This window comes from Dreissena polymorpha, chromosome 2 (genome assembly GCF_020536995.1).
Source record: "Dreissena polymorpha isolate Duluth1 chromosome 2, UMN_Dpol_1.0, whole genome shotgun sequence".
Classification (NCBI taxonomy): Eukaryota; Metazoa; Mollusca; class Bivalvia; order Myida; family Dreissenidae; genus Dreissena; species Dreissena polymorpha.
The window spans coordinates 22,792,315-22,804,684 of NC_068356.1; the positions used below are offsets into that span (position 1 = coordinate 22,792,315).

The following is a 12,370-nucleotide window of genomic DNA, read 5'->3' on the forward strand; positions in this document are numbered from 1 at the left end:
GGACCCTTTTGTAAGAAGCAGGGTTATTTTGCTTTGCATCTGTTCTTTAGTCCGTTGGTCCGTAGACCAATTGTGTTCCACAATATATCTAGGGAAAGCTTTGACCTACAGCCAGGCAACATGTTTTATGTTAACATCGAGGAAAATTAAGAGGTCAATCCATTTTAAGGTCAATAGGTCAAAGGTCACAGAAGATTATAACATGAAATTATAAAGATTTAGTTGTCAGTTTTAGTTCCTGTTATACCCATAATAATATTATAAGCAGATTTTCAATTATGATAAAAGTTATATTACAGTACTGCCATTATTAAATGCATTTAATCATTGAATTTTAATCCATTTAAGACAACTGCATTTATGTAAAAAAATTATGAAGAAACATATAGAGTTGTACGAGTTTACCTGACAATTATAATGTCACGTTGACTCAACTTACAAAAATGGTTTTCGGATGATAACTCAAGAACGCTTACGCCTAGGATCATGAAACTTCATGGGTACATTGATCATCACTGGCAGATGACCCCTATTGATTTTCAGGTAACTAGGTCAAAGGTCAAGGTCACAGTGACTCGAAACAGTAAAATGGTTTCCTGATGATAACTAGAGAATAATTAGGAACATTTTGAACAAACATATGGAGTTGCACACACTAACCTGATCATTCAAACATTTAACAATGGCGTCTTTACTTTTCCACAAATAGATCACAGGGGTTTCACTGGCCCAAAGAAGTTGTCGCCACTTTTTCGCGGCGTGAAAACTGTCGGTTACCGGTATTCCAATCTTATTAATAAGAACAATCATTCAAAGAAAGCTCTTTACTAAATTCATGTCATTGGCTATATTATCACTTTAAAAAGTATGTTATTACATAAAAAACAATAAGGTCCTTCATAAATCATACCTTCATAAGTCTTAATAAGCTTTTTTGTATATAACATTTTTTCAACTTGATTAACAACACAGGTAACCAAAACAATATAATAATGTTAACATTAATGTATTAAACAGTATGCTGCATGAATGTTTCAAAATTAATTATTTAAACATAGAATCACACCAATGTACATCATTTAAAAGGGAAAAAGACATATAAAACATCAGAAAATAAAGCATCTCACTTCAAATTGTTAAACAGTTATATTTGGTCATTTGGACATAATTATGCCCCCCTTCAAAGAAGAGGGGGTATATTGCTTTGCTCATGTAGGTCTGTCGGTCCGTCCACCAGGTGGTTGTCAGACCATAACTCAAGAACGCTTGGGCCTAGGATCATGAAACTTCATAGGTACATTGATCATGACTGGCAGATGACCCCTATTGATTTTGAGGTCACTAGGTCAAAGGTCAAGGTCACGGTGACCCAAAATAGTAAAATGGTTTTTGAATGATAACTCAAGAACGCATACGCCTAGGATCATGAAACTTCATGGGTAGATTGATCAGGACTCGCAGATGACCCCTATTGATTTTGAGGTCACTAGGTCAAAGGTCAAGGTCACGGTGACCCGAAATAGTAAAATGATTTTCGGATGATACAGTACAGCCAAAGCGGAACAAACATATTTCGCGATCCGCGGCGGCAAGGCGAAACGAGTCGATGCCGCGTCAGTCGTTGAAGCCGCGTCAGTATGCGGCGGCAAGTCGCATTTCGCCACGAAACTTCGCATCTGTCCGCCGAGGCATGCCGCTATCCGCGACATGATGCCGAGTCGATGCGCATCATGAAATAAAAAATCTTTTTAAAATTATTCGTTACATGTAGTTAACAAATTTTGAAAGAACAATTATAATAATAATTAAAATCATAATAAATTTATTGTGCACGGATTGTATTAGCATATACATGTAAGAATAGTTAATGTGTCTGGCCAATTAAGTTTGTTTACCGCCCGTAGTGTATGTATTTCACACATAAACAAGGTCACGTAATTATGTTTTCGCACATACAAGTGGTCAAGGCTCCAGCATATGGTGGATTTATAAATTAATTGCATGTTGATTTTGCTATTAAATTTAAGCTGAGAAAATTAGCAGTTTGAAGCCACATCAATAATCAAGACGGTGACGACGTATTTTTTGTTTTGTTAATTATCAGCTTATTATAACTATTGTTTGAATATGCGTATATAAACACGTTTTATTTTGTTCATATTATACAGGTAATATCGCTACTAATTACCCGATAATCCCGTATATTCCAGTTTTAAAGCAAATGCTGGTAAATATTTACGATACACAAACATTCTCGATATTTCCTTAAGTATCAAATACATTTTGGCATTTGTTACTATTTATAGAGATGATGAAATAACGTCTAATCGGGCGTTTTTTTTCCACTGAACACGCGATTTATGCCTGACGTGATGTTCATGTATTTATACAACACAAAATACACCCAAACTTTCCAAACGACGTTCTACATGTCTGCATAATTTTCGAGTGCTTTTTATGAAACAAAGGATATTTTAGCACTGTTTATTTGACGCTAGAATTTGCCAAAGGTCGCGTTTGCATTAAAATTCGGAAGTGTGTTTCGGATTACAAATTCAATTATGATATCGAACGAAACATTAACAGTTGCGCGTAATTAATTCTACGCTACACATACATGTATGTACATGTAGGTGGATATCTTTTCACTCGATCCGCCGCGTACGTATGCGGCGGATTTACTCCGCGAAAGTACGCGAGGTTAACACAGACTCGGGGTCGTTGCGCGGATCGATGCCAAGTGCCATGGCGATACGCCTCGTGAACACACGTTTCGGCCGTCGCATACTTATAATCTGGCCGTGGGGTAGCCGCGGATTATGTTTGTGCCGCGTTAGCTGTACTGTAACTCAAGGACGCTTTTTCCGAGGATCATGACACTTCATAGGTACATTGATCGTGACTCGCAGATGACCCCTTTTGATTTTCAGGTCACTAGGTCAAAGGTCAAGGTCACAGTGACAAAAAAGGTATTCACACAATGGCTGCCACTACAATGGACAGCCCATATGGGGGGCATGCATGTTTTAAAAACGGCCCTTGTTTAAAATGTCATTTTTGTATAAATATGAGACTACTACAATTATGATGAAAACAACAGAAACAACATATAGAAGTGCGCATTAGCTCACATGCCTGGTTACTGTACTTGTTAAGTTGCAGGAATACATGTTGAGTTATATACAACAGAAAAGTCATGCAGATGGATGGAAAAGTGCATATCTATGAACCCCCATATTAAGCCCAAGAAGTGTTAATTTATTGTCCATGTATGTTTTTATTTGACACTTTATACTTGTTTGAAGCATTACATAATATTACTGACTATTCCTTGGTATGTACATGTATAAATTGTTTATTTCAGCCAGTGCAGAGAAGTGACCCAGATTTCAGAGCTGACCAACTCGCAGCCCTCAGGCCTAGAGGGGCTGTCAGTGGAGCTGGAAACTGTCCTGGGGGAAATTAAAACCCTGCAGATCAGTCAGGAGGCCAGCATTCAGTCATTGCAGAGAACATACAATGAACATAGGGAAGTTATTATAGAGCAAATGTGTGGCAATTTAAATACTTATATTGATAAATGTGATAATAATTCTGTGGGAACATCAGGCGGAAATGAGCAATATTTAAAAGAAGAGATGTGTAGGAATGTTGTTTCTATCTTGAATGAATTCGATAATATTACTGCGAAGGAACTTAACGAGATGAAAGATGAAGTTATAAGCATTAAAGGGTCAGTTACAAGTTCTATTCATAAATGCACCAGTCTTCACCATGACTTGTCACAATTCCATGAAATTGTTCAGAAAATTAGAGATCATAAGGAGCTCTGCCTAATAGCCAGCATAAAATGTAAGCATATAATACAGCAGGCACTGACTCTGCTGGGAAAGTCAGGCAAGGCGTTTAATGTCCAGAGTAATACTAAGCACAATTTGAGAATACCAAGTGATTCACATGAATGTTGGATCACAGGCATATGTGTTCTGACTGATGGGCAGGTGCTGGTTGCAGACAGGCGCAATAAGAGGTTCAAGCTGCTGAACCAGCAGTACCAGGTGGTGAGTCACTGTGATGTGACTGGATATGTAGAGGACATGTGTCAGATCACACCCAGTGAGGTTGCAGTGGCTCTGGAAAAGAATGCTAGCAACACACATAATGTCCAGTTTATTACAGTCACCCAGAGCCAGCTCACTCTTGGTAGGAAGCTTGAGTTACAACATGAATATACAGGTATTGCCTGCCATCAGGGAGAACTGTTTATCTGCTCTGGTACTGCTCTGTTCAAGTACACACTATATGGCAAACAGCTCTGCAGACTCTATGAAGATAGGTCACTTCTTGATGCAGGTAAGAATCATGGTGAATTCATCCTGATAACATTCATATTATGTCTAGTCAAATTGTTTTATTTTAAATCCATACAATGACAAATTTGGGAATTTTTATCAACTAAATGAACCGAATTGGTATTTATTTTTTTTAATCAACAAATATTGACCCTTTAGGCCATTATCTTATTATTTTGAAAAAACAAACTTATAAATTATAGCTATATACTTTGTGAGATGATAATAAAATAAAATTCAGGTGTAATAGAAGAAAACCCCCTGATGTATTATAAAATGTTTGTTATTTAATTCAAATGTGCCCTTTGAATGCTACAGTACATTGTAGCCAAAACAAGATTCAGAAATATTGATTTATAAACATGAGTAATAAAGTACTTTGACTGTCACTTCATGGCATGTCTATAAATAGAAACTGTGTTCCTGGGAAAGAGACACTTTCTGACCTGGTCTTAATTTTGTGGTTGATAAATGATTGTACATGTACAATATGTTTACCTGTTGAATGAAGTGTGCAATTATTTCAGTATGTGTAATTGTTTTCATCTGTGTAATTGTTTTGCTTCAATTCATATCTAACTCACCAGTCGCATTTCAACATGTCAAACGTTAACACAATAGCTCTGCTACTGAAGTTTATTGTCATGCTTAACTATTGAATCATTGAAATGTATGCATATATGTTAGATGTGTAAAGGCCTCTTTATAGCAACATATGCGTAATACAATATCACTGCAGTATGTTTAATAAGATTATTTAACATTTACAGTAATTCAATATCTTGATGTTACTCTGTTTTGCAGTAGAGAAGTGTGCTGTGAGTCCCACAGGGGACAGGCTGTACATCATCACCAGCTACAGGCCGGACATGCTTGTCACCCTGGCCAGGGATGGCACACTCCTGGCTACATACACAGACCCAGCACTAGTGAGCCCACGTGGTCTACATGTGACCCCTGCAGGCCAGGTGCTGGTCTGTGGATTCCTGTCCAACACTGTACTACAGGTGGGCTGGGAGGGAGAGAGTAAGCTGGCTACGCTGGCTACTGAGGAGGATGGAGTGAGGTGCCCAGTGTCAGTCTGCTACAGCAGCACCACATCATCCATCATTGTGGGACAGGCTGGGGACAACATCCTGGTGTTCAGAGTGGAATAGTGTGTACATGTATGTATTAGTTGTTGTTATTAGTGATTAGTATTTCAATGACAATGTGTTGTTTAGCATACAAACATAGTAGTGTGTGATGTTACAATACAACATTAAGTGTGTAGTTAAAGATACAAATAATTTATGTGCACATATTGTTATCTGATTATACAATGTGAGGGTTTTTGTTGGAACATAAGATGTAATGCATATTATGTTATGTTGTCATAACGTTTGTGTCATTATGGTCCTAACATTTAGTTCTTGTAAACTGTGCATGAAAAAACAAAGCATTTCAACTGAAAATTTAATATTTCTACATATATGCACATGTACATAGCAACTGAGGCTATTTTTAGACTTTCATTTCTATAAACACCATGCCATGTAAGAAATGTATATGGATGAATACTTTTTTAATAAAATATGAAATTGTTTAAGTTATCTTTGGAGGAGCATATATTGATATTTTACGCAACGTTTACAGAAAGGTTACACTTGATGTGAGATTTATTAATTTGCCATATTTTATGATGTTGAACATGTCTTATTGATTGTTATTTAATTTATATCAGTGTGTGTGAGTCCTAAATATACATACAAGAAATACATCAAGCTATTCTGCTGCTTTAGTTGCTGCTGGGTCGGGACAACGATGCTGAGGATGTGGGGGACAAGCATGACGCAGAAGGTAAAAGAGACGCTTTGTCAGGCCTTTTCTTAGCCACTTTGGGAAAAAATGCAATTTTGGGATTTTGAATTTGTTTTGTGCTAAAAGTCCATTGATTTGGGAAAAACACATTTAATATAAGTTTTAATTATACTTCAAATTATAGGTATAAAATCCTATTATAATAGTTATAAACTTTGTTAGATCTAATTGAAACATAATTTAGATATAATTTTCATAAGGAACAGCATATAACACGCTTTGGGTATTGGTCCGTTAAACAGACCCATGAATACTCAAGGAAAAGTACTGCTTGTGTATTTCCTGTTTATTAAGATGAGGTGGCAAAGAATGGTATGAATTTACATAAGGTAAAATATCCTTTTAAATTGTTTGTTTATTGTAAAATCATATATATTCGTCCGCATGTTATTTTGTGGTTAAAAAAAGACTTTCATGGACGTGGTAGTTAATGCATGACTTTCTCAGTTTGGAAACAATAAATATGGAATTTGTGTAAGTTATTTTTCAGTGTGTTTGTATTTAATTTGTGGATTGTTTTACCCTTAAAATCAATAAAAAATAATGTCCCGCGAATAATAGTGTTTTTGCAGTGTATAAATACTGTGAAACCATTTATTTTCGACAGCACAAAATTTCGTCATTTTTATAAAAATGACGATTTCGTCAGCACTTAAATTCGCCGATTTCTGATTTTGAATTAAAAAAAAAATGCGTCAGTCACTATCCGATTTGTGTGTAATACATATTCGCGATCAATCTCAGTTGCGAAAAATTGTGGTACAAATGCGGGAACACACTTGAGAATCACTGCAGGAGGTGGGGCCTGTTTGTCACATGCCAATTAACTAGTCTTTTGTTATCAAGCGACAGTAATGGACCCTCTTAATGTATGCCATTAACACGTTCATTGTTATGATTAGTGGACAAGTGGGATCGAATAACCGTTAACGAGTGTTTGTAACAACAAAGCCAATTGCCAATTGGGAATGTGTTCTAGTTGGTTTGATTTTTATTAAAATGCTGTCAATACCGTTTTAAAACTGTTTGTGTTTTACAAAAGAGGTTCAAATTTGTTAAGTGGTTCTTTTTTCAAATAAAATGCTTTTATATTCTGATATCAACATTAAAATTAGAAACTCTATGTGTGTGTTTGTTCTTAAAAAGTAAACTAACGGTATATAAATCAATAATGTCAATAATTTAAAAATTAATAAATTGATACCTTTAAAATAATAATAAGTGTGGTTAAACGCAAACAATCAAACAACAAACAGCAATTAAAATATTCTTTATTAATTTGTGATAATTACGCATGTTGATCACACATCGTCATCTTTTCATTTGGTTTATTATCTTTCATCGGCATTCGCTGCGTGATGGCTAATATGCAACACCCCTGAAAAACACAATGCACCTAATGGGTAATAAAGTTATAAACAATTAGCGCTAATTCATTACCATTCTACATAATCGAAGTCAACGCATTCGATACAGCTGTAATGCACACGCGTTTTAAAGAAGTGTCACGTGTCCGTTAAGTACCTTGTGTAATCTACATCCCTTTGTGTCAAAACCGGATTAATCTTGATTACGAAACAGCAGTGAATGTGTGCATGGATTATGTTGGAATTTAATGCCTCATGTCTACGGTAAACTTTTTAAAATATTGTTCAACTTGGTGTTTGTTTTTGTTCAAACATAGAGCATGATTGTTCGTAAGGATCTTAAATTCGCCGATCGGTCGACTGACGAAATTTATGAAAATTAATGCCTGACGATTAATAATGGTTTCACAGTAAGTGAAGTGTACGAGAATGATATGATATAATATCACAGAAGGTAAAATGGCGTCTATTCTTGTGTATATCGTGTTTTCAGTATAACTCAAACCCTTTTCCAGCTTTATAACTTACCGATACAGACAACTCAGAAACACAACACCGCAATAATTTCTGTCATCCCCATGCAGGCCTTGAGTTTTTGTAAAGCTGTAAGATATTTAATTAAGCCTATTTGATTGGAATCTATTCCATCTAATGCCGTATAGAGTCTTATTGCGAGGAGGTGTTAAGTTTTCATTGAGTATAGACGAGTTAATTGTTATTGTTTACATTCGGGATTTTCCGCGCATGCGCACTGACTGGTTGGCAAAAACACTGGTTACAGTAACGTAAAACATGTATAAAGGGCTTTTGTTTAGTCAATAAATTGATAATAAATACGAAATAAACATTAAAACTCTTTAAAAAAAAAGTGCAAATATAGCATATTTAGTACCAAATAAATGTATATTCACAAATAAAATTTCCTCTTCATAAAAATACGAAGTAGTTATTAGCATAGAGTAAACGTGATCGGAAGACTTAATACTGACAATTCCACAAAACAAAACAATAAATTAGCCGTATTCTTTCTGATAATAAGACTTGAATAAATTATATTTAAACACTAATAAAACATATTTTAATTGTATTATAATTTTAAGTGGTGTGGATAGTGTTTTATTTCATCAGCGATCAATAGAGTCAGAGGTGCATTTAATCAATTATAAAAAAGCCCTAAAAAGCGGAATACAGTTCTATTTTTAAATATTGTGGTAATTTTCTTTTACATTGAATGAATTTACGTTTCGTTTACATTGAATGAATATAAATTCAATTTACCATACAAACGGAAAAACCCTGCATATTAATTACCCAAATGTAACTGTCTTTGCATGTATATTGAAATCTCTATTAGTAATAAGGAGTGATAAAAATATAGCATTTTATGATAGATGCATATATTTAATTTATCGAACGGCCCCTTTTGTGACTGCTTATGTTCATGATCGTGTTTCGGACCCTGCAGTAATGTACAATCTTTACACATAATAGCGGAGTTAACTTTTGCCGGTACCCGTTAAATACCTTAATTGCATAGCAGTAAAATTGCACAATATTTAAATGTATAGTTATTAAACAATGTATTATTAAGTTTAACTGGCTAATAAATATATACACTCGTTCCCGTTAATACATTTCCGACAAATGTCTTCATTTTTGTTAAAATATTTCATAAAAAATTAACTTATCAGTATTTTTAGCTTTAAAATGTGGCTTAAATGATTGCTCAATATGCCAAGAGATGACATAGAGGTATCGTGACTTATGTTTACTGACCAGACACTCGTCTGCAACATGTGGTTTATGCAGGGGTCCAAGTGTAGGTCCCTGGGTTTATGACACCATGTTTTCTTTGTAATTGTCTGGACAGTATCCGATCATAACGAGATAATCGGTTTGTGATAACAAAGGTGCAATTATACACCGGGATATAAATGCTGCAACAAAGAGTGCCAAAATTAGTGTGAACAATAAAATAAAACAATTACATTAAATAAAAGAATTTATTGAATGTGTAAGAAGGTAAGTTTTTCCAGACACATAAAGGTTCAAATCAGTTACCCTATGTCGCGTACATACAATTGACCTATTCGTTGTTTGTTTTTATCCTTATTTGTTTTCGTTCATTAAATTTAATTCATTCTAAAAGAATTTTAATTTCTGAGAAGTTTTTAACTAAAAATGGTCGCGATGAAGTGCCAAGTAGAGAGATTTTTGTTTAACCACATACCGAGTTCTTAGATTGTGTTCCACTCCCGAGTTCGTTGTCAGTAAAAACAAATAATAATAAAAACAATAAAATCGTTCCAAAGATGCATTTCCTTGCATGCTAATGTTTTATTCAGACATAATTAGTAAAATTATATTCGATATTGTGCATGATTATCATTAAAAACGAAGATTTCGTCAACCTTCTCTATATGCGCTTATATAAATTGCACCTCTTTTGCCAACCAGTGGGCGGAGTCTAATCTTTGCAGGTGCGTGTGACGTCACGCGTTAACTCGTCTATACAGTGTTTTTTTTTTAGTCAAAACAGGCCCCGTCACAAAGGAGCATGATTTACATAAAACCACCATTTTTTCACAGGATATTATGCGTTCTTGTTAGTTTCATGGAATAAATGCGTTTTGTTTCATGGAATTAACGAGTATTGAAAAGTGTAAAGAAAAATAATTAAATTGGAAAATTTGTATGGGAAAATAATTAAAACAAGCAAATTCGTTGAATTGATAGCACACGCCAATATGCTTCTGGACACAAAAGTATTATATTTGACACTCAAAACAACATTGTTTCAAGATACAAAGGGCCAAAACTCCGTTATGAACAGATGGTGTACATTGCCATTTGGCGTGCATCATCCTCTTATCCATATATATTCTCATTTCATATTTCAATGAAATCGGCCAAAGCACTTCAAAAATATGGCTCCGGACACACAAAAAGCATTTTCAAGATACAAAGGGCCATAACCCCATTATTAACTGATGGTGAACAATGCCAGTTGGCGTGGATCATCCTCTTATCCATATGCATACTCATACCAAGTTTCAATAAAATCCGCCAAAGCACTTACAAGATATGGCTCCGGACAGACGGGTGGACGGACGGAAAGACGGACGGACGGAAGGACTGACAGACAACGCAAAACAGTATCCCTCCGCTTATGGCAGGGGATAATAAAAAGTACAGAATCTCGTATTGAGCACATCTAAACTCACAAATTCGCACTGAAAGAAGCCCAAACACGTTTTAATAATATTATATTTATTCTTCGATATAGCATAAAAGAAGTTTACAGTATATTTACTGTATTCTGTTATATAAGTTAATATTATTTGCTCTTGAAAGCCCTTTATAAATTTAAGCACCGACAATGGAAGCCATATGTCTTATCAGGCATTATTATAATAATTTTCATTGTTCAAACATTTTTACGTAAAGGATCAATCTGAAGTTTGGCATGCACATTGAGGATAGATGAAAAATGATAAGGAAGTGCATATTTTTTGCGTTTTAAACAGTTCAGGTTGTCTTATAGGTTACATTATACTAAATAATCGTTTCATGTAGGGCTGTACTGACTAAAAAAATCATATTTTACTCGAAGCCATGTTTTACACTTTAGACTGGTGTTCTGACTTTATCTCTTGGATATATTGGAAGGGAAAGAAAAGGTACTCAGTATTTAATCCCTGACATATGATAAAGTTAGAGACTAAAGTACAAGTTTGACCTGAAAACAGTTACATTGCACTAGAAAATGGCCGCAAAATTTAAGGCGCAAAAGAAGTAGAGTTTGATTTGAGTAAAGTAAATGTTTGGTTTAACATGACATATCTTTTTTATTGCTTAAATCGATTCAGCTTAGAATGAACTTTCAGAAAAAGTATCGTTATGGTGGTCTCTATGTTCAAAATGTTGCATTTATTTTCTCTTAAAGTTGTCGCGTTTACATTGAATTATATAGGGAAATCATTAAGTATATTGTGGCCTTTAATAAATTTAGCTTACACTAACAAGGGAGAGAACTGTCAATATGTACCAGCAGTGAGTTGTTGCCATTAAATTGTTTCATATTTATTAATTTGTAATATGTCTTACAACTTTTATGACATGATGGTTTACTTTGGAATTGTTGTCTAGTGTGAATTTAAACAGAGTTTAACACCAGAGACCTGTAAAGGCATGGTAAAAATGGTGTGTGTGTTTTTGTTACTTTGGGAATACATAAATACGAAGTTGTTGCCTCCCATTTATTATTATCCCCCGCCATAGGTGGAGGGATATTGTTTTGGCGATGTCCGTCCGTCCGTCTTTTCGTCCATCCATTCGTACGGAGCCAAATCTTGGAAGTTCTTTAGCGGATTGCATCAAGATGATTTTCCTTTTGTTTTTGTTGTTATGCAGGAAAAACTGGCTAAAAACATCAATGAGCCACGCTTTGGAAAAATATAGCTTAATGCATATGCTTAGATTGTAGTCCCAGATTAGCCTGTGCAGTCCGCACAGGCTACTTAGGGACAACAATTACCTCTGTAAAGGTATGTTTGGTTGAAAATAAGTATCTTCTTTTGTGAACATCCAGTATCGTCAGAAAGTGTCCTCCATGATTTGCATATGTGGATTTCACATGCTAATCTGGGACGAAAGCTTTTAATATTGATGAGCGGCAATTTGGCTTATAAAATTACACTGAAAGTTAAGTAAGAATAATAATTATGAATTTACAGGTTATAAAAGCATTATCCAACACTTTTAATGTTTGAATATGAAATGGTTTAATTG

The 12,370-nt window shown here is 34.9% G+C and overlaps 1 protein-coding gene and 1 long non-coding RNA gene across 10 annotated transcripts in view; both read left to right on the forward strand.

Moving 5' to 3' along the window:
* Positions 1-4,888, forward strand: part of LOC127869586 (uncharacterized) — a 28,517-nt gene extending 23,629 nt beyond the window's left edge. Inside the window, exons 4-5 of the mRNA XM_052412241.1 lie at positions 3,365-4,349; positions 4,880-4,888. Of these exons, the coding sequence (XP_052268201.1) occupies positions 3,365-4,349; positions 4,880-4,888 (994 nt within the window). The remainder of the gene's footprint in view (positions 1-3,364; positions 4,350-4,879) is intronic.
* A 355-nt stretch (positions 4,889-5,243) lies between these two features.
* Positions 5,244-12,370, forward strand: part of LOC127866224 (uncharacterized) — a 207,073-nt gene continuing 199,946 nt past the window's right edge. For 4 of the 9 annotated variants that reach the window (XR_008042900.1, XR_008042902.1, XR_008042899.1 and 1 more), the window contains exons 1-2: positions 5,248-5,518; positions 6,134-6,191. This is a non-coding gene — a long non-coding RNA (uncharacterized LOC127866224). Of the gene's footprint in view, positions 5,519-6,133; positions 6,192-12,370 lie in introns of all 9 variants that reach the window. The other 5 variants (XR_008042894.1, XR_008042895.1, XR_008042896.1 and 2 more) reach the window with 3 other exon arrangements.